This window comes from Aquila chrysaetos, chromosome 14 (genome assembly GCF_900496995.4).
Source record: "Aquila chrysaetos chrysaetos chromosome 14, bAquChr1.4, whole genome shotgun sequence".
Classification (NCBI taxonomy): domain Eukaryota; kingdom Metazoa; phylum Chordata; class Aves; order Accipitriformes; family Accipitridae; genus Aquila; species Aquila chrysaetos.
Window position 1 is genome coordinate 5,613,173 of NC_044017.1, and position 21,002 is coordinate 5,634,174.

General features: G+C 42.6%; 1 protein-coding gene across 1 annotated transcript in view; it reads right to left on the reverse strand.

The window, feature by feature from the left end:
• Positions 1-736: 736 nt before the first annotated feature.
• Positions 737-21,002, reverse strand: part of MBNL2 (muscleblind like splicing regulator 2) — a 97,365-nt gene continuing 77,099 nt past the window's right edge. Inside the window, 3 exon segments of the mRNA XM_030036466.2 lie at positions 737-3,696; positions 19,106-19,200; positions 20,636-20,671. Coding sequence (XP_029892326.1) covers positions 3,569-3,696; positions 19,106-19,200; positions 20,636-20,671 — 259 coding nt within the window. The 3' untranslated portion in view covers positions 737-3,568.

The window sequence follows — 21,002 nt, forward strand, 5'->3', positions numbered from 1 at the left end:
GCCCCAGTACGTTTGTGATGCATCCAAATCGACTGGTCGACCTGGTGGTTTTCCACGTCACTTGTGACCTCGGTCTCCTTTCACACCAGCCCCGTACTGATGAAATGTATACCGCTTTATAACAAAGTCTTCTTGATTCTGCAGGAATTCGATTTCCTTTCTTTAAAGCATTTAAAAAAACAGATCAGAGAAGATGGTGTGAAGAAACCACGGAGCTGCAAGCCGGAGGTTTTAATCCCTCCTCTGCCACCGTGCGATCTCTGCCCTGGCGCACGCGGCTCCTCTGCGATGCTGCTCTCCCCAGAGAAACTAGGAGATAACGGGGATTATTTCTTGGTGTAATGCTCTGAGACGCAGGCAAGAAAAGAGGATGCAGAAGGATGCGCCGGCAAAAAAAACCCCCCCCCAAGGGTTAGGCACACCGCTGGGATAACCACTGCCGCAGGCAGAAAGGGCACGAAATGGCTGTTGGGGGCTAAAGCGGCGCGGCGTCCTCGGCATCGCGTCTCCGGCAGGAGAAGCGTACGGGCTTCCTCGTATAGCGCCTGCGCCTGTCCCGCACCCGGGGGCTGCGCTGAAGGGTTTGCTACTTGAGCGTGCAATTAAGGAGAAAACAAAACAAAAGAGCAAAACAAAATTTAAAGGCTCCCCCGCTTCCTTTTGACCGTTTTTGTTACTCCAGGCCCCTCTCCCCAGAGCCGCGCCACAAGAAAGGATCGCCCCGACTCCGCTCTCATTTTAAAATGCTTCTTTTTATTTCAGTGGTTGTACATCGGGTGAATGAATTTAACGTCACAACAGAAATAGAATGGCTATTTAACAGACCACTAGTCGTTATACGCGGAAAAAGAGTGAATGGAGGGGTTTCTTTTAACTGTTACCGAAATATTCATCGTACGCGTCGTCAATTATGCTGGATGAGAGAGGCAAACAAAAAGGTATTTTGGTGAAGTGCTGTATCCTTTGAAGAAAATAAACACTGAGACATCTCAAGTCACTTGAAACCATGTCTCGGCTACAGTATTCACTGTCTCTGTGTTGGCCCATCTCATGGTTCTTTTAGGGGGGTTTATTTGTTGGGTTTTCTTTAATTAAACAAAGCATTTAAAATTTAATCATTTTCATTAGACCTTCTTTTTTTAAAATATAAACAAAGTTTTGGCAAATAATATTTATACAGAAAAATAGTTTTAGATCTTCCCAAATTTTGAAATAGTCTATAAAATTACTTTATAAATAAATAAAATGCAGAATCTGTTGTACACGTATTTGCACATCTCTGTAATTGCCTCCTTACTGTTAGCATAGGTTTGTACTTGTACAGTTTTCAGGAATATTACAAAGTCATAAAGTCGGAAAGTGGATCTCTTATTAAAAATACATTTTCTCTTTTTGTCTGTCAGTTTATCTGGATGAAAGACCTGATGTATCTGAAGCTTCGTCATCCATGGGCAAAAAATAGTAGTATTGGATTAATTGTAAAAAACATAGAATAACAGTTATTTCGAAACATAAAAAGTTCACACAGAACAATGTCTTGAAGAGTTATCTACATAAAATATTTAAACAACATGGATAATTTACCATTTAGTATTATACAATAAGCTACCCAAATGCCTAAATTAACTATTATAAAAAAATAAAAACAACTTTGACAGATATAGGCAAGTTGCAGTGTCAACTACCTAGTTATAATGACTGAGAAAGTCTACAAATATTAGTGTTTTAATAGTATATAATGGTGATACCTTAACTGCTAAGTAACAAGTTAAGATACGTTATTTTTCCACAAATTAAAACTAACGCAACGTTACAAGCACTATGTTAATTTTACAATCGAATCGTGATTTTTTTTTTTTTCTTTCGGATGATCAAATCTCCAGCTTTATATATAAATAGATAGTAATTAGACATCGGACAAACAAGATTTAGCCTGGAAAATAATTTCCTAGACAAATAATTATATGGTTAGTGCCTTCAGTCGTTCAGAACAGGCAGTGCTGCCAAAGTTTAAAATAGTTTACAATCAATCTGAAGAGGTTAAGTTAAAATACTGCAATCACTAATAATGTCCACATAGAAAACTTATGCTGCAAACAATTATACATAATATCCACTTATAACAGCTGTCTTGTTTTTTTAAACAATAATTTAAAAACTATGTCATTTATGTGATACATGTGCAACATATAAAATGTGAAATATGAAATATTTGGTACAATAGTGCTTGAAACAAATCTCAAATCAAACAAATGAAATTTTAATTATACATATATAATTACCTTGTAAATCAACAAAGTATTTAAAAAAGTAAACAACATTAAAATCTGCTTCATCCATATATATGCATGTATGTATATATAACATGTATATAATTGTATTAAAGATATCTTCATACTTTTGTGACATAAAATATGTTTTTAAAGAAAAACAATTAAAAGAACTATTTTTTTTCTCCACTCTAATCTGGTTACAATCTCATAATCCAATTAAAAAAATGCAAATACAGTAATGATTTATTAAACTGAATCTCTTTCTACATTCTTAGTGTTCAGTTAATAGTCTAGATTAAAGTCACCTATGAAGTTTCAGTGACTCAACTGAATTTTAATTAAATTAAGAGTATCATACAAATCTCTTCATCTACAGCCTTCTTTTTCGCCTTGTCTTTTGTTAGTTTGGTCTTGTTTGTTTGTTTGTTTGATTTTACACTTCTAGAAGTTACTTCGTAACAGCTTGGATCTTTTTGGTAACCTGACTATGAGTTTGAAAGATTATTCGCTTCCGGTGAGATTTGACGGTTGGCATCAGGCTCACTTTCATCAAGTCTGATGTGACAAAATTTAGGCACTTCTGCAAAGTCTTTTTTTAAAAACATTATAAATATACTCGTAAAATAATATTCTCAAGACTTTGTTCTTTTGGGGATTGAAAGGGGTATGAAGTTCATACTGTGCAAAATTTTTAAATTTTCTTCTGCTATTCTGCTATGATTCAAATGCAACTTCTCCATACAAGTCAAACACCAACCATGTGCATCTAAAGAATTTGTGCTTTGCTTTGGACTTCTGGCTAAAAATATTCAGATTGGCAGGGTGATGTGCAGGACACTGGGCTGCGTTTCACTTCCTCTCTCTTGGAATCAACTCTCTAGGGGAGCAAAACCAAGATTTTTTTTTTTTTTTTTTTAACCGAGAAGAAAAACCCCAATCATAGTTTGGGTGAAAATTAAACCTGCAACTGGGATAAGTTTTTAGCCAATACAACTTAATTATTGCTGAGCTCGAAAGATTCATAAACACTGAATCTCATGAGACTAACTTAACTGGACCATTTCCGTTAGGTATAGTTATGGAGAAAAGACAATATTTGCAAGAATTAAACTATGCTTAGAAAATCTTTAAAACTAAATGTTACCCTTTATGTCTTGAAACATCACAGCTGGTATCAGGTAGTTAACTATTTTAGGTTGGAGTATAGTAAGCATACCATATTTAATATTCATATATGACATAGCAGCACTAGCTTTTTCGAGTTTGTGATTTGTCCGTAAGAACAAATTCTTGACTTAGCATGCAGTTTGTGGCAACTCTAGAGAGGAGGAGACGGGGTAGTATGTACAGTAGCCGTGCTTGGCCGTCCGCAGGGAGGCTTCGTGACACTCCGTTCCGCTCCTGCCGGCTATTTCAGGATTATCTGTTAAGAGAAAGGAAAGCGTGATCGCGCTTTTAGGTGACGCGGGGAGAGCACTTTGCCCAGGCGGCCGGCGCTGGACTAACTAAGCTCCGGCGCAGCTCGTACGGGACAGCATCCCGTACGGGACAGCATCCCATAGGGGACAGCATCCCGTACGGGACAGCATCCCGTACGGGACAGCATCCCATAGGGGACAGCATCCCGTACGGGACAGCATCCCGTACGGGACAGCATCCCATAGGGGACAGCATCCCGTATATCCCCACGCTGCCCGGGAGGCGTTTGCATTTCACAAACCTGGTGGTCTTCCTCCCGCACACACGTCCCCACGTGCATGAGAACATGCCGGGGGGGGTATTTTACGTGTTAAAACACCGGAGACGGCACCGAAGCCCCAGAGGAAGGGCCGGGCCGTCGGCGGGGTGCGCACCCTCGTCGCCCCGGGGGGCTGTCAGCGGAGGGGGAAGCAGCCCCGCGCCTCCCGAGGAAGCTCAAAAGCGCGCCGGTGCCTGGTGCGATTCTCCAGCTCCCACCCTGTTCCCACAAAGTCAGGAACGACCAGGGGAAACGGTGGAGGCAGGGCCCCTCGCCACTAACAAGCAAAAAGACGTAGTGGGCTGGGCGTTTTCAAGAAGCTCAAGTGTCTTTTTAATGCACTTCTAGCAGCTGCTTGTTTCCTAAAAAAAAAAAATTATCTGCAGGTCAGCGAACTTGAGAGGTTTTTTCACGCTTCCTTATGTCAGGAGGTCCAGGGGGATGATGATAATGGTACCTCTGCGTGCCTAGCTAGTCGCTAACCTTGCTGCTTTACCTCCACACTGTCTCAAACTGAGGGTGAAGCAACCGTTTCACAGATGCAAACTCTCGTGCTTCCAATACGGTGAAGGTTAAACGCACCACGTGCCCAGCAACCGACTCAACCTGCTCACGGTATTGGAAAACAGTCCAGATTTCCATCACCTGCCTGAAACGGCTGTCGGTGGAAGCGATGTCAAAAGCTAGGGGTGTGATATTTTATCACGCCACTGCTAATCCGTGCACCAGACTTAAGCACAAGTCAAGGAATTAGAGTGCATCGCCTGCTCTTCCTGCTTAATTTGGCACTTGACGTATTTTTAAACTGTATTTTTGGGTGGTATGCAAGACAGTCATGACAGCACGTTGACCTACTTGTGTATTACTAGACCGCTGCTTAATGCAATATTTATTTTAAAAGGAGAAGGAAAAAAAAAAAAAAAGTGTTTTGAAAATAACTTCAACAACATACTACCTCTGACATACAGATTGCCAAAAAGAAACACGCTCGCCTCTGCGTGGAAGGCGCTTGTTCTAGTCCCCTGCCCGGTCCCATTTTAACACACCTCACAACCGAACCTGCCTTGCTCTCTGCATGCACCGACCAGCTCCCTGACCCCACCTCGGCGTGCCAAAAAGTCACCTTTGATTACCATCAGCGCTGAAAATCTGGTGACACGCGAGGCCCCATTGTAACGACACTGTACAAACACCTGCTGCTCCAAAGGGCTTAACTTCTAAATACATCATACATACAACAAGGACATATATTTTTAATGAACTTCCACCCATTGTGAGTTTGTTAGCTTATCGCCTATCTTCTGTTTCCTATTGAAATAACAAAGAAATACCTTCGCTGAAATTATAAAGCCCTGCCTGTGATAACCTTGGTCCATCTACAGCACGGTGATTTGACAGTACGTATGAAGAATGTAGCTGTGCTGAAAATAAGAAGTGACCGAGATTATCAGCACTGATATATTTAGCATGTTACAACCCAACATGTCAATGTAATTAATAAAGCAGCTTTAGCTATACCGGGTTAGCCATAATCACGGAAGTGTATTTAAGGGATCCTAAGGTCTGATTTAATGGGACACAACCTGAAATCTACTCAGTGTAAAAAAACCAGAATTTCAGACACTGCAGCTGCCTACATCGCCTGCCAACTTTTGAGGGGATAAACTTGCATTCTCCTGTAGCTTTTTTTCTCCCCGTCCAGGGAGACGGATCGCTGCCCCTTATGCCGAGACGTCCTAAAAGGTCAAACAGCCCCGCAAGACCGACGCTCCCAATTCCCCCAAAACGCGCGACAGAGAAGGCGGGCGGCCTAATCTCAGGCTGCTTCTTGGCAAAAGGGTAGGACTATCCCCGGCGCTTCGACTAACCCAAGTGCAGGTCACCCTGCCGCCGGCCGGGCAGGACGGAGGGGTCCTGGGCAGCGTCGAAAGAGCAGGGACCCCTTCCCCGCCCCGCTCCGGTGAGCGGCAGAGCCCGGGTGAGGACTTCCACCGCCCCGTCCCCGCTCCTGCCGTTTCTCCCCTCCTCTCGCGGCTCAGGAAGGCGAAGACAATGCGAACGCTTTCCTTCTGCGCGCCGGCACGTCCTGTTTACGCGGCTGCGGGCGCAGGAGGAGCCGCCGGAGCTCTCGCCATCTCCCTTCTCCCGCTGCCGGCGGCCGCGGAGCCGGACGGCTCCCACCGCGTCGTCCTCCGCTCGTGCCGGGCGCGCAACCAGGGCATGTGGCACCCCGGCTATTTCTAGTGCACGTAGGAGTCCTTCTAAGGAAAAAAAAAACAACAAACCAAACTCTCGAGTCTCTCCTTCAGAACAAGCTTCTCCAGTGCGGAGATGCACAACTGAGGAGCTACGTTTTTTTTTTAACCTTAGCCACAAAGTGCAAAACATATCCCGTAGTCTTTAATTATATGTTCACACCCTATTTCTCAAAAGATATCACAACTCTGCCATAGCTGCATACACACGTACCAGCTTCTGCAACTGTTTGTTTCACTGTGTCTGACAGAGAGAAACATAAAATGCTGAACTACTTTACATGGAAAACGCACTGTGAAGCTCTTCTGTTTAATCTACAAACAAAGTAATAAACTGTGATGGAAGACGGAGGCTATCTAAGTCTGCATCGCTGCTAATTGCTCCATCGCTTGCACGCTGAAAAAGGAGCAGCTGTGCAGAACATAGCAACGAAGGAACATCTCTGCAAACACTTTCGACAGAGTCTGCGCTCCCTCGTTACTTGTACACAGGTCCAACAACCTTCATGTTCACTACTGTTTGAAGAATTACATCTCAAGTGTACGTATATATGACTTCTCGTATTTGCAGTGGTACTATTATATCGTTATACTTCGCAGCAACTTGATATAATGTCTTGACGCTTTTACCGTAGTGTATATATAAGCATAAAAAACTGAAAAATAAGACTCTACAATGAGCGTGCATTGTCCCACGTACAAAGGTCTACAGGTCAAGCACGGGAAAGCGCTTTCTCATGCTCTGCGTGGGTAAGATCCACAGGTGTGGATACAGACGTGCCAGAACACACACCTGCTGCTGCTGCAGTAAGAGATCTAATAAGAACACTATTTCTAGCATAAGCAGAATGGGCTGGCACTTACAGTCTGGGGTAGTAATGCACAGAAGATTTAATAACAGCAAAGGGTGGTTTTTTGGAGGCAATCACAGACAGAGGGTACCCTTGCTTGGTACCCGTCTAAAGTGCCAGAAAGCTGGCTACCTTTCAGACCAAAATCACTGAAATTGTGCCAATGTTAGTTACTAGGCCTCGCTGAAATTAGTAATACACAGAGCGAACCTAAATTTCTGCAAACTACGTTCTAACCGCCAAGAAGCATTTGCTTTTCCAAATTTTCCAGCTCTCTAGAGGTGACATTTTCAGCTCCCAAATGCCAAGACTTTCTCTCTTTTCTATCAGAGCACGGCTCTTTTAGACCTTTACCTTCAGGACCTCTGACTGACCACAGTGGTCATTAAGGGCCCTGTGCAACAGAGAATATCCCTAAATTCAGCCAGTGTTGCTCCTAATGGTGATACCGTTCTGCAGCGTCATCCACAGGAATGACAACCAAGAGAGACGTTACTCCCAATGGTTTCAGCTTCTCACCGAACTACCAACCCGTGGTACGCAGCAGACAAATCGACATCAGCCTGGGATTTCCTCAGAACCAGCAAAGGCGGCTGTGCTCGGTTATTGTCTCAAGACTTAGAAAGTAAAATTGAGAATCTCTTTTAAATTGAGGTGGAAATTCCACCTTTGTGAACTCTTCGCTGACACCCAGGTTACTATGTGCACTGCTTTACTTGACAGAGTTCACAGAATTAACCAAATTACCTAGAATCACGACTGGGTACTAGGAATTTCAAGAACACCATTTGGCTTGAGTTTTTCTGTTTTGAAGCTACAACTCATAAAGCTTCTTTATTCTCTCTGTGTCAAATTCTGTTTCCAGTCCCAGATTTATTATACAACGATGAATACAGAAAATTTACCATTCTGCATGAATTCAGTGTACATGAACTCTTGTTCAACTACAGACCTGTCACAGTGGATCAGCTGGAAAACATGACTTTGCATCTACGTCTGACGTTTTTCTCTGTCAGAAGTTTTGAAATTATTTCTCCAAACCACACTTTGCTCTATAAACATTAATACATTTTAAGGGGGCATTAAGATCATATTTGACCTCTGCATTGCGAAGCACTTATCCCTCCAAACATAAACTCATACGTAGTAAACATTTTAGACCACTCAGCCTTTCATTTTAAAAGCAATGTAGTAATAAGAGTTTCTTGTAGGCAAGATTCATCTCAGATGATTTCAGACACGTACGCCTCAGCTGGTCACCCTATTTTACATCTTACTAGCCTACCTCAGGCAACTTATTTTAGCATGAGACTGATTATCAACTCATGATGCTTTTTTCGCCTCCACCAAATGTAAGAGTCTGTGGCAAATAGTTCACACTGAGGTATTTAACTTTTAGACACCTGCGTCAGGACAGATGAATCCTACCACAGTGACATTTTCTATTTTAATGTTTTTCACACGAGTAGCAGACTGGTCAGATACATCTAGGGTATACATTAAAAACGACAGATATTTTCAGACAGCCAACTCATATCAGGCTGTCTCATAACTTCTCCTGTTTTCTAAAAATAACACTAACACCAAGTATTTCTTCCCTTTGACATGAAACCCAAGACTATTTATATTTCTCCATGCCTTTGGGAAATGCCTCCATCTCTTTATTTTTCATTTTCTCTTAGAATGCTCTTTTGTGACATGCGCCTTGTTCTTTTTCTTCAAAATGAAACAGTCTTTTTTTTTTTTTTTTTTTTTTTAATCAAAAGTGGAAAAGGATGAGTAAATATTCAGACATCTACCGAGAGTAATCACTATCACATCAGTCACGCTTGGTCTTACCTAATTTTTACACAGCCTTACAGATGGACTATTTCACCTCCTATTTCTCCACGGCTTCAGCAGCAGCACCTCCCCGGAGCACCAACCTGAGCTTTCCAATCCCCCACCCCAGGACTCCCGCCGGCATTCCCCCACGGGATGGGATTTGCCCCTGTCCTCAGCCGGCTCCACCTCTCGCTTGCATTAAAAGCCGCCTGCCCGCTCCCGGCGCCCAGGGCGGAAAGATGCTCGGGTACCCACGCCTCATCTCTCCCACCTTAGCTGTTGTCCCGGCCTCTTTCCCGGTCCTGCCGCCGGCTGTAATCCCTGCTGGAAGTCCCTCCTGACCTACTGTCTGCACTACATCGCAGGTCTCGTCACGGCCGCAAGAGCCTCCCTTCTTCGTCTCTACCGAATACGTTTGCCCGTTCGTGCACCCACCTAGCCTCAGGCCTGCCTCACTCCTTTGTCCCTTTCCACTTTCAAAATTCACGGTCACCAGGCGGTACCCCTGCAGAACTAGAGTCAGACTAGCATCTTCCTACAGGGCCGTCTGCAAACACTGAAAAGAAAACAAACCCGAATAAACGTATCCCCAGACAAAACCTGAAGGAACTACCAATAGGGTTGGAGGGACCTGCTGAAAGCAATTTGTTACCTCTCCTATCACTGCCGAACATTTCATCACTTCTCACAAACACACGGAGCTCCACCTTGCTTCGCTGGCTTCTTCCCTTTGCTACTCCTCCTTCCTCGATGGCCAGAAACCTCATTCTCATTTCCAGCATACTACGATTTAATGTATACGTGCTTCGTTTTTCTCACTAACTGTGGACCTCTCCTCAATTCAGGGGTGAAGGAGGATTTTTATCTTATCGCTTCTCCATTATCCAATGCCTCCCCAACACATTTGCCTACTGTGCTCATTGATAAGATGACCCCTGATTTGCATACAAAGGGTGAGACGTCTAGGCCACAGACGATCTCCTTGGTTGCCTGCCCATACGGTGACCAATACCAGGGCCATCAGGTGTTTCCTGAGGGGTGGAGGTCCTATTTGCTTGGCTTTCTCACAGCCCATCCCCTGACGTGGTAATTTTGGTGCCCTGCTCCATCCTCTCTTTTCTTCCCTAAATCTGAGCGTGCGCAGTTCTGCCCGTCCCATACGTTGATAATACGCCTCTGGAAATGGCTGAGGGTCGGAACGTCCATGCTGAAGTGGACACATCTGCTAGCACGTTTTCATTCCATCAGGCACAAGCTGTTGGCCATCGGGGTGTCGTAAAGCTGACAAAGACTTTGTCTGGATCCAGCTCTTCCTGATGATCTAAAGAAAAGATCAAGGCAACTACTGCATCCCAAAGGGCTCAAGGGTTTAACAGCATCATTCTTCTCATTTAATATTCACAAGGTCCTGAAAGAGTCCAAAGCCACTTGTGCTGCCAACTCCCTAGCATGCTTATGAGCTTCAATAGCTATTTACTCAAGTAATAATGTATAATATTTAAGTTCAACTTAATAGGTATTTACTCACTCTGAAGAAACAGGAGTAGTTGTTTTAAAAATGAAAGCCATCTGGCTTTATTTATTCGTCTTTAAAGTAATAAATAATGCAGTACTAAAAATTTATCATAACATACTCTAATACATTCTACCAAAACCTATTTTTAACTAATTGCACAGGCAGCAGACAGACTACAGAGAAATGAGAAAACCACTGCTGTAGTATTTTAGGAGCACCCGTACAGCGACTGTTTTGAATAGCCACTCAATTTTACCTTTTAGCAGGTCTGAGCTACTGCAATCATCTGTGTTTTTCGCTTCCTACTTTCAGGTCATTTTCCTTCTCTTCTTGAATTTTAGAAACTGCCAGAATAGGCTTACGCAGAGGAACTGAGAGCACAAAGGAGTGAAAGGCCAAGCGCAAGTTGTGCGTTACCTGTGAAAGTGCCCATATTCCTCTTGTATTCCTCTTGTAGGGGTGTTACTTCTCCAAACCTGCATTTTCTTAGGTGTCCTCACCTAGCTTTTTTTTTTTTTCTTTTAACAAAACCTGCTTTATATTTTCCTCTTACACATCACGCACGCCCAAATCATGCAAGACGAGGCTGCCACTACGCACATGGCATCCCTCTTAGGCAAACACGGCCACTGCACGCAGAGCACGGCCAGCGCTTACGCTGCGACCACCGCTCTGAAACCCCTCCTCTCCCAAAACCTGGCGCTCCAGTTCAGACTCCCTTCCAAGCAAGAGATGGTCCACTGCAACATCCAGAACTAAACTCAAACCAGGAAAGGTACCAAACTTACGTTCATCGAGGTTACTCATCGGACACCACACTGACAGCACTTGCGTCAGTGTTATAAAACTCACTATACTTCCAACTTCTCTGAGGAAATCTTAATGTTCCTGACTTTTGACTGCTTACCGCTTCCTTAATTTTCTTCTTGTCTGAATACTCCCACATAAACAGACATACATACTATTGTGTGTCACTGCAGATAATATTGCGCTAAAAATGAAGTCAGTCAAAGTTAACAAATCTCTGCCTCAAGCTGAAAGTCACGACAGGAACAACAAGCAAACAAAGAAATAAATAAATAAATAGATGTTTCCACCGCTGTTACGTGGGCAGCCTCCTGCACGCTCAAAGCCAAAGACTGGCATTTCTGGTGGGTAATAAATCATACACTGAGATAAAAATATGATATTCGTTTAATTCAAGGGAAAACAGTTGGAGCGGCTAGGGATGTCCAGATGCAATTATTTCAAAGAACAGAATCCCAAACAAGTACATCTGCAGCTCTGCTCTGCACTGCACTGTGTTGTTAAAATTTTATGACGGAAAAAACCAGACTCACATGAGCTGTGCGTACATGCTAAGCACAATGAAACAAACTCATTTTTCCCCAAATGCCTACAAAATGAGTTGACCTCAGAAAAATTTTCCTATGTTTAAATAATAAATATATGCCCCAAAAGACTCTTACTCAACTTGTCAAAGTATAATTTGTTGAATAATTAAAAGCAAGAACACAAAAGGAAGTTATCATATCAAACATAAATATATTTTTTTAATTGCAATGACATGAAAGCTCAACCTGTCTATAACGGGAAAGGAAATATGTCTTCATTTTTGTTATATAAAAGAAATAGAGCGTTTGCTTTTGCTTACTGCTCCCATTATGTGATAGTGCCATCTAGCCGGCTATCAGAGGAAGTCAGCTTTCAGTCCTTCTCTACAGGGGCAGGGGGGTGTGAGGGGAGAATTTCTAAAAAAAACCCCCAAAAACCCCAAACCACAGATTTTCCGCTTCTTCTAAAACTCTGTATGCAAGCCTGCCAGAAGTCTTCATCATCTACACAGAAACAACACGCTATCTTAAGAGACCAAAAGATGTTACTAAAAGTAAAACAAAGACTTGGTTAAAGTTTGCATGAGATAGAGTTCCTTTACATTTCCCAGGGCAATCTTTTGGCTCTGCTTCCTTGCTGCCTTATGGTTTAAGAAAAAAAAGTTTTGCCATGTCTTCTGTAACGTCAGTTGTTTCAAGGCAATTCAAAGGGTCTTTTCTTGACACTGCTTGAGATTTGTTGTGGGCCTTAACATTGGAAACTCTCACTTCTTGAGCCTGCAAACTGTTAATTCTGAAAGTTACAGCTACTTACGTGTAACTCAGTGTCTTCAGACACGGTAACTTGACTGAATTGAGGTTTGCGATTCTTGGGTGCCTAGCATGACAGAGGCAGCAAGTGGTTTAAGTTTGCCTTTCCTACCGTGACAAGCTATTGCTATTCAAATACCTTCTCTAGAGAAATGACTCTTCGTGATCAAGGATCGTTTAGGTTAGTTTTTCCAGCCTGGTGCAGGTGCAAGGCGAGATGCCCAGTCCTGCAATCCCAGATGCCAAGGCTCGCCGGTACCTCTACGTGGAGCAGCGTGGCACCATACACGGGCTCGCTAGGTGCCCAACACTGTTCTGCCCAGGGCTCGCTCCCTGCAAGCATCCCCTCTGATGAGGTGTCTGAAAAAGGAAACTGTTCCTCTGTCCCCTTTTTTCGACTTTTTCATGTCAGATTCAAATCGCCCTTTCCATTGTTAGAACAGAATTTCCTACAGCAGTATTTAACTTGGGACTTTATGGAATTTTTAGACCAAGACTTTCAGTCAAAAAAACCCACAGAAATTGTTTAGATACTTATTATTCACAGCAGAAGCGCTTTCCTACCTGTTCCTCCATTCCCTTAGAAACTGCAACTAAAGCTTTTCAAATCACTAACAAGAATTTTGGATAGGCTTTTATTTGTAACGTCGTTGTATTCTGGCACTAAAGATGTAAATAACATTTGTTTCCCCTTCCCACCTTCCTTCTCAAAAGCTTGCATTCAACCAACAAAAAAGGCCGTTTCCTACTACCTTCCAGATTTTTCAATTAATTTTCTCGGTATATTGCTACTTTTCTCCCCGTTTACAAGTCCGGCAGGTTTCCACAAGGAAGACAGGGAACGTGAGAGAGAAAAAGCCTCGTCAGCAGCACTGAGTTCAGCCCTGTGCCCTGCCAGAAGGCTTCCCGGGCTTAGATGGGTAGACTGGAGAGGAAGCCCTTTTTGAGGAATATTTGCAAGAGCGAGCAACTGGTGCTTCTGCTTTCTGCAGAAGGAGAAATTAGCTCGAGTAGGTGCCACAGGACATTTTGGTCTAAGGAGAATCTGCCTCCTTTGGGAGCGGCGGCTGCCTTTGCGGGCGCCTTGGCAAGGAGAAGTGCTCTGTTGCTGCACGTCCCGGCTCCCCTCCCTCCCGAGGGAGCTGCCACGCACGGAGTCTCAAATCCCCGTTGAACATTCGGCGTGTTTGTATTTTATGTTATGTTAACTACTTTTTGAATTCTGGGGCAAACATTTTAATTGTCCTTTTGTTTGTGGCACTCAAATGTAACGTAACTATTTTTATTTTCACTTCGTTGTATTTTTACAGATTTTGACAAAACTGAAGGCTACTGAATGATTTCTTAATTAATATCTGCATAATTGCCACCTAATTTAGTGCGAACACTGATGCATAACTTCAAACAGCTGTGCTAGATAATCACAAGCCTTAGCATGAGACAGCCTGTTGATCTTATGCTTCTTTTCAGACATGGCCTATGAGTATTTCATTTTTCTGACATGCCTTTTAATTTTTCCTTCTTGGTTAAAGGTCATATAACCAGTAGAATAATGTTGTCACTAAATAACATCTTTAAGCAGCATTCTCTGTAATGCTATTTTTATACTGTCAGTCTTCGGCCCATTTTCATCGCTAGAGAAAATAAAGGCATGTACTGTTCTGTACTGAAGTAATGTGAGCGAGACTATTTTCTTTAAAATCATTTGGAATTTGGTAATTGCCCTGTAATAACCAAGAACTAAGGAAGCACCCGCTGAGCTTGAGGACACAGATTAAGGCACGGCAATCCTGGTGTCTTAACCTCCCGTCGCAGTCAGTGGGGTGATAGAACCCAGTCAAGGAAGCCAACGGAGCCTTCATGTGATCACCCACTGCAGGCTCAGACCATTTGCTCACCAGGCTTGTAGTACCGTTTGGGCTAAGGTCTCCTGCCCGTCATCCAGCTGCCAGTTCAGAAGTGTGCAGATTTGTCTGTAGGTCCTGTATTGCATCTACCAAGCTCGTCAAAATGTCTTGGATAACCTAGACATCCAAGGTTATCTTAGGACAATCTTAAACGTCAGTAGCCACCTGAACCAAGCCCTGTGTGACTTTTGAAGGATGAATCAGACTATTCTCCAGACTTCATCTGACTGTGCTGATAACCTTCACGGTCTACAATGGGTACTTAAACTTCTAGCTTGCATGTAGACACCCACACTCAGACACCAACACTTAGGTGTCTTAATTTCAGGCTAAGTCCTTTTAATCCTTGTAGGACTCACCAATGCATATATGTAAATGAAGCAGCAGTAAGAAGAAATTCAAAGAATTGAGAAGAAAATTTAAAGACATTTAGTAATTAGAAATTTAAAGCCCCCCAAAGCAGGTGTTGGCATTGTTCCAAATCGACATTCAGTCCCAGAATTCAGAATAACACCTCTCTCAAATAACGTTAAGATAGATCATCCTCTGTGAAATCTTCTGGCTACCTGTGAGTGAAGCTGAGCAGGTAACAGTTTCTTTTCTTGGTCGAGTACTGCTAGTCCACTAGCTACAGGAGTAGTAATTAAAAGCTTTGTTAAAGATCTCTGAAGTATATATTTACACACAATTACTGTATTAATATTTTAAATAAGATGGTTTACATACCTCTGCCCACATGCATGCACTAGAGGGAGCTAGGACCAAGCCCTCCGTATACATCCCTTAACGCTGCTTCTCACCGTCATTTCACACTACTTGGAATTTTGCTGGTTCCAACCTCCAAGAAAACGTTGTCAGCATTCCCAAACAACGACCGAACCTAAGTTCATGAAGGATCTAACCCTGAAGCGAGGTTAAGCAGCTGCGGCTTCCAGCCCCACTCTGGTGGGACGGCTGGAGCAGTTGTGAAGGGAGGAGGAGGAGAAGAGGAAGGACCTCTCACCTCTGACCCGTCACGCTCCTGGACTCCTCGTGTACTTTTGGAAGTCCACCTGCCTTTCACTGGCAATCCCAAGCTGAAGTCCCCACCTCCATACCCTCTCATCACAGCCTGGCAGCTAGAGTCAGGGGGGACAGCCCCTCACAAGACGTCCACACGCAGTGAACAAACGGCAACACCACCAGCTCTTGTATCGGCCGAGTCAGTTTTTAATCGGGATTTGTAAAACAGGGTTTGCTAAAGCACTTTTGCTCCATCCTGTTTTCATTGCACTGAGCGAAAGCGATTCTCCTCCCCTCTGAAGTACACTGCCAGAAAATTATTTTCGTTTTAAAACCTAACTTCTCTAAGTCAGGAAAAGCAAGAGACTTCCAAGTTTCCATATATTCTTAACTGGTGTCACCCTGCATGGAGGTACTGTGGTATAGCCCTTAAGCCTACACAATCTTCTCACGTGCCTCGTGCCATAAATTGAACACACAAAGCGTAGAGTTGCTGGCCAAGCACGACCAGCTGTGCACGTGTCAACGCGGGCACATTTTGAGCTGTTACTCATGTTATTTTCAGAAAGAAAGGACACACAGAAGACATGAGACATAGTTCATCTTTTTCCAAAGTACAAGCTGACAGCACATACTAAATAATTTACTGGACCCAACAGAGTTGTTAGGTTTTTTTAGCCGTCAGCTGAGACTCTGTAACTTTTGGGATGTTGACTTTTCCTTCCACTGGTGCTTCAAGGACACCGGGATCATCACATTCAACCCATGGAAGTCCAGCAATCTTTCCCCAGGCCAGAATACTAAGCCAAATGATATTGAGCTAAATGATTAAGCCCTGCTCCAACTGTCTTTTCATGCCTGGCATTGTAAGGAGAAGCCATAGGAGCCAAAATGGGATGGGCTGAAGGCTGCAGGTTGATTTAAAAAGTGCAGTAGAGACACTGGAAAGAGGAAACCGTATCCCACAGATATGTAAAGCAGTGTGGCACAGACCAGGAAAGGAAATTTTATCTACATGGGAATAAAAAAGTCCTTTTCTGAAATACACAGGAGAGTTTAAATCCATAGAAAAGGACACAAACAAAGGACGTTATGACCATGAACCCAAGTTAATTACCTGCTTCTTCTGTGTTTCTTGGGCTAAAGAAATACTGAAAGTTAGGACCACAGAGTTACTATGGGACCTTTCCCAGTGTTGTACCTTTGTCTCCAACTCTTAAGACGTTGTAAATGAACAGCAAGCTTGGAGATTTGCCTCTTAAAAGGAAGTAGCTACTACTACTTTCCTTACTTTCAAACACACAGTTTTCTACAGCAGCTTTTAAAGATTTGCAATGACTAAAACAAAGACAGGAGTGAGAAGAAAAAGACAGCGATGGCACACGCTACAGAAGCCAACGAGAAAAGCTGCTGGGGTGGGAGTCATCTCCTCCACGTGCAGTGGTGCCGAGCTTTGGTTACGCACCTACGCTCCTTCCACAGGCAAGAGAAAGAGGCAGGACCCTAATGGCTGAAGTTAAACCAGTGGAAACCCATCCCCGTGTTAAACCACCCTTTAATTTCAGCATGGAGTTATACATATACACACACGCAAATATATAGCAAACTAAATAAATACAGACAGGCACTTTTTACAACTCCTCTATTTAAAATGCTCTAATCCTCTAATGCAAATAAAATCAGTACTGGGAAAGGAGGGGCTCTCCCTGCTGACCTGCTAGATGTGAAAGCGCATTAAGGCACACCTGTGTCTCCCCAGTGGCACTAGTTACACGTATATTCCCATTAACTAAAAAAAAAAAAAGAAAAAAAAAAAAAAAAGACTGCTTACTGGTCCTTTTGTAGGTGTACATGTATTTATTCTACTTCAGCTACAGTCAGCCCCTCTGGTGCTCAGGAGTGCGGTGGTGGGGCTGCCCCGGCTGCGTTCCCGTGCTGGAGAGGGTCCCCAGTTGACCCCCTCCCCAAACCGCTCCGTTTTCTCATAGTCTCTCAGCATCTTCAACTCCCTCTGTCACCACTTCGGGATCACAAAACTACACTGGATACCACCAAACGATTTTCTGCTGCAGACGCTGTTCTGGGAAGGACAGTGGAACGCACCATTTGTCTGCTGCGCTTTCCTCCTCGCCCCAAGCGTATTTTTCATTAAAACAAGCTAGCTCTCAGAAAACAACGCACAAAACGACAACCCTCTTTTGGTGAAAATACTAGAAGCACAAACACCACAACGTTGGCAAACGAGCCTTTAAAAAAAAATATAGAAAATGGACTGGTTTGTGTTTCTTTAAGAAAGTAGGGTGTATTTCAGAGGTAGTATATTTTTCCTAAATTATTATAAATAAACTCTTGCGGCAACTTCTGTTTTTTCCATGGGATACTTAAATAGTTTTGGACCGACAGTTAAAAAAAGATAAATCTGCTGGTATAACATTATTAAGCAAAATATTTTCACTGATCTCTCTGTAATTCCTTGGCAGGTGGAGGGAAATGAATCCATGGGCAAACGTTTCTACTAGGTCTGCAACAGCTTGTTGGTCTGGCCAGGAGCAACACAAGGAAAGGTGATGGGGACATAGCCCTTTGGTTTCTCTTGGTGAGGAAATCTGCTTGCTTCCTCCTCAGTTTGACTTCTCAAAACCCGAGGGAAACCAGCTCTCAGGTGGAAGTGCCCCAGCATGGTCCCAAAGGAACAGAAAAGCCGGAGCTACCCAACTGCTGGGCAAACCCCTCTGCTGGCAGATGCCGGGCGCATCGGGGTGGGCATCTCTACAGCCCCAACGGAGGAGTCAACGCTACGTGCTCTGAGCTGCAACAGATACGTCTTCCCTGGGAATCAAGTCCTACAGGAGGAGGGGGAAACCCTACCAAAATGAAAACTGCCATTAACATAACAAACCACAGAAGAAAAGGAGAAAGTATCATCTTTCCTAGCCTGCCCCTGCCAATAACCCTGGGGGTTCTTTGTAACAACGTCCTTCCTTAGGGAAATATAATTCCCAGGTTAGAGATGCACTTTGAAACATAAAGCAGGCATAGTCATAAATATCTCGAGTGCTGTTTTGATCACTAGCATTTACAGAAAACATTCAATTTTGTTTCTCTCTATTTCTTTTATTTTTTCAGCTGCCTTGTCCCGCTTGTGATTTTAGACAGCTTCCATGCTTACAAATTAGTCACTTCCACACACGGCATGGAGAAGGCTACATTAACACACCTGAACGTTTGAAACCTGTGATGATCTTCCTCTTGAACTTAGGAGTTAATAATAGACTTTTTGTAAGTAGTCCAGTACTATGGTGACTCTAACTCCAGCTGGGTTAATTACACAATAATTAGGTACAAACATCGCAACACAAAACACAGCTACATCATTATTTGCAACAAATGTTAACTCTAAATAAGTGCAACCTGTCCCACAAACACTTGCTATAAACGACTTAAAAATAAAAGTAAAATTTGATGGGGTAAACACAGAAAAAAAAAAAATTCTCCGGGAGAATTTTTTTTGTTAAAAAAAAAAAATTAAAATAAAAATCTCAGCACTCATTTAGAGTTCGGGATCTTGTGAAAGAAAGCTTTAAAAGGAGCAAACCTGATTTGCTGTGGCTGTTGCGGCGAAGGGAACACTTGTTGCAGGAGTTGTTGCTGCAGAGACAGTGGCGGCCGTAGCGTTGTGCATCATGGGTACTTTCAGGAGGGGAACCATGGAAGCAATGAACAGGAGGGTGCAGCATTATGGTAAGAGAAGTGGTATTTTTGGCATGGTGAATATCAAGAGCGGCAAGCCATCGTCATGGGTTAAACCGGCAGATGGCATGCAATCACAGTGCAAAGCGAGAAAGCGTGGCGGAGAAATAAAAAAAAAGGGAAAATAGCTTATTACAAGTACAATTAAAGGAAGGTTGTCAACACAATCGGCGATTCCCAGAAAAAAGAGCAAGGACCATTGAAAACGTGGGTGTTATCTCTAAGAAGAGGATTACTTGCGCAAACGAGGTCTCCATCAAAATAGCCCGTTAACCTGAGAATTATTACATGGGCAATTTGTTTTCCCCCAGTATCAATATAAAGCACTCCAAAATAAAATTCTACTAAAAAAAAAAAAAAAAAAAAAAGTACAGTGGTTTGTACTGGGAAGGAAACTGATAAACGTTTATCTTCATTTTTAAGCACAATTTAAAAATGAATTATTTTCATGTATCTTCATTTTGAAGTAAGCCAGATACTCGCTGGCTTCCTTTATAATCCAATTTAGGCATTTTTTTTCCACTAGCACTACATAACTGTTAGACTTTATCAGAGTTAAATCACCATCTGCTTTGAGGCAAAAGTCAGGAGAAGGATGATAATAATTTTCCTGATTTAAATACTACTTTGTTTGATCCAAAAAAGCAAGGTCGATTTTGTGGAAGTCGCTGCTTTTGCTCATTTTAAGAATGAATTTTAATCAGCATCTTCATGGGAGGAGAATTATTAACTTGATGTTTTAAAGGCTTGATATTTTAACTGCTTATCTGAGTAGTACCACAAAAAAAGTAATCACTGGGTTAGGGCTATAGAATAAAAGAAAGATTGCTTTTCCATCTTAGAGGCTGTTGCACTGGACTTCCATTTTGCATGCCCAAAATGTTAATTCCAAGCTGCAAATATACTTGAAGGAGGAGTGAGATTCAGATTACGGGTTTCAACAGAACCTCTGTGGATCAAAGTAGGCATTTCTGGGAAACGCTGATAAAACTTTCTAACACACAGCAAAAAGGAGAAATAGGCACACCACTATGAAACTTTAAAACACTGATGAAATTTGCTGGCTTTTTCCAGTATTTTATGATTTTATAGTACTAGACATTATAAAATATAAAGAGAAATAAAACTTTGAAAACTGAAAAGCAGACTGGAATTCATGGTATTATGCTTTTGCAGTGTAGTTGTTATAGCAGGTGATATCACATCTAAACTGCAGCTTTCATCTACAGATCTAAACACTCTGCAAAGTCAACCAGAAAGACAAGCGAACCTTTAATTCTAGTCAGTGTCTAAATCTTGCCTAGGATTCTTGAAACAAGTGAATATACATCATATACAGTATAAAAAGAGATCAATAAAGAAATTTGGAACCTACCAATACTGGTAGCGGGTGTCATGCACAAAACTGACCCTGCGTGTCATGCAATGATAGGTGAAAAAAGTGGATAAAGGGAAGAAACAGGTTAGCCGTTTAGAGTTAACATTCAAAGTGAGATTCAAGCATAACCACAGAGAAGTAAGTTAGTTAAATGAAACTGTAAGGTCATTCATAGTTTCGCTTTAACACAAAAAAGGTGATTATGTTCCTACTAAACTCCTGAGTATACTGTGTGACTTTTGGCACGTTTCTGTGTATCCACAAGTTACTTCATAAACTTTTTTAATTAGTACTTTTATCCTTTCACTTAGTGCTTTTGCAGCAACAGGTTTTGTTTATAGAAACGTCTTTGGTTAAATATCAC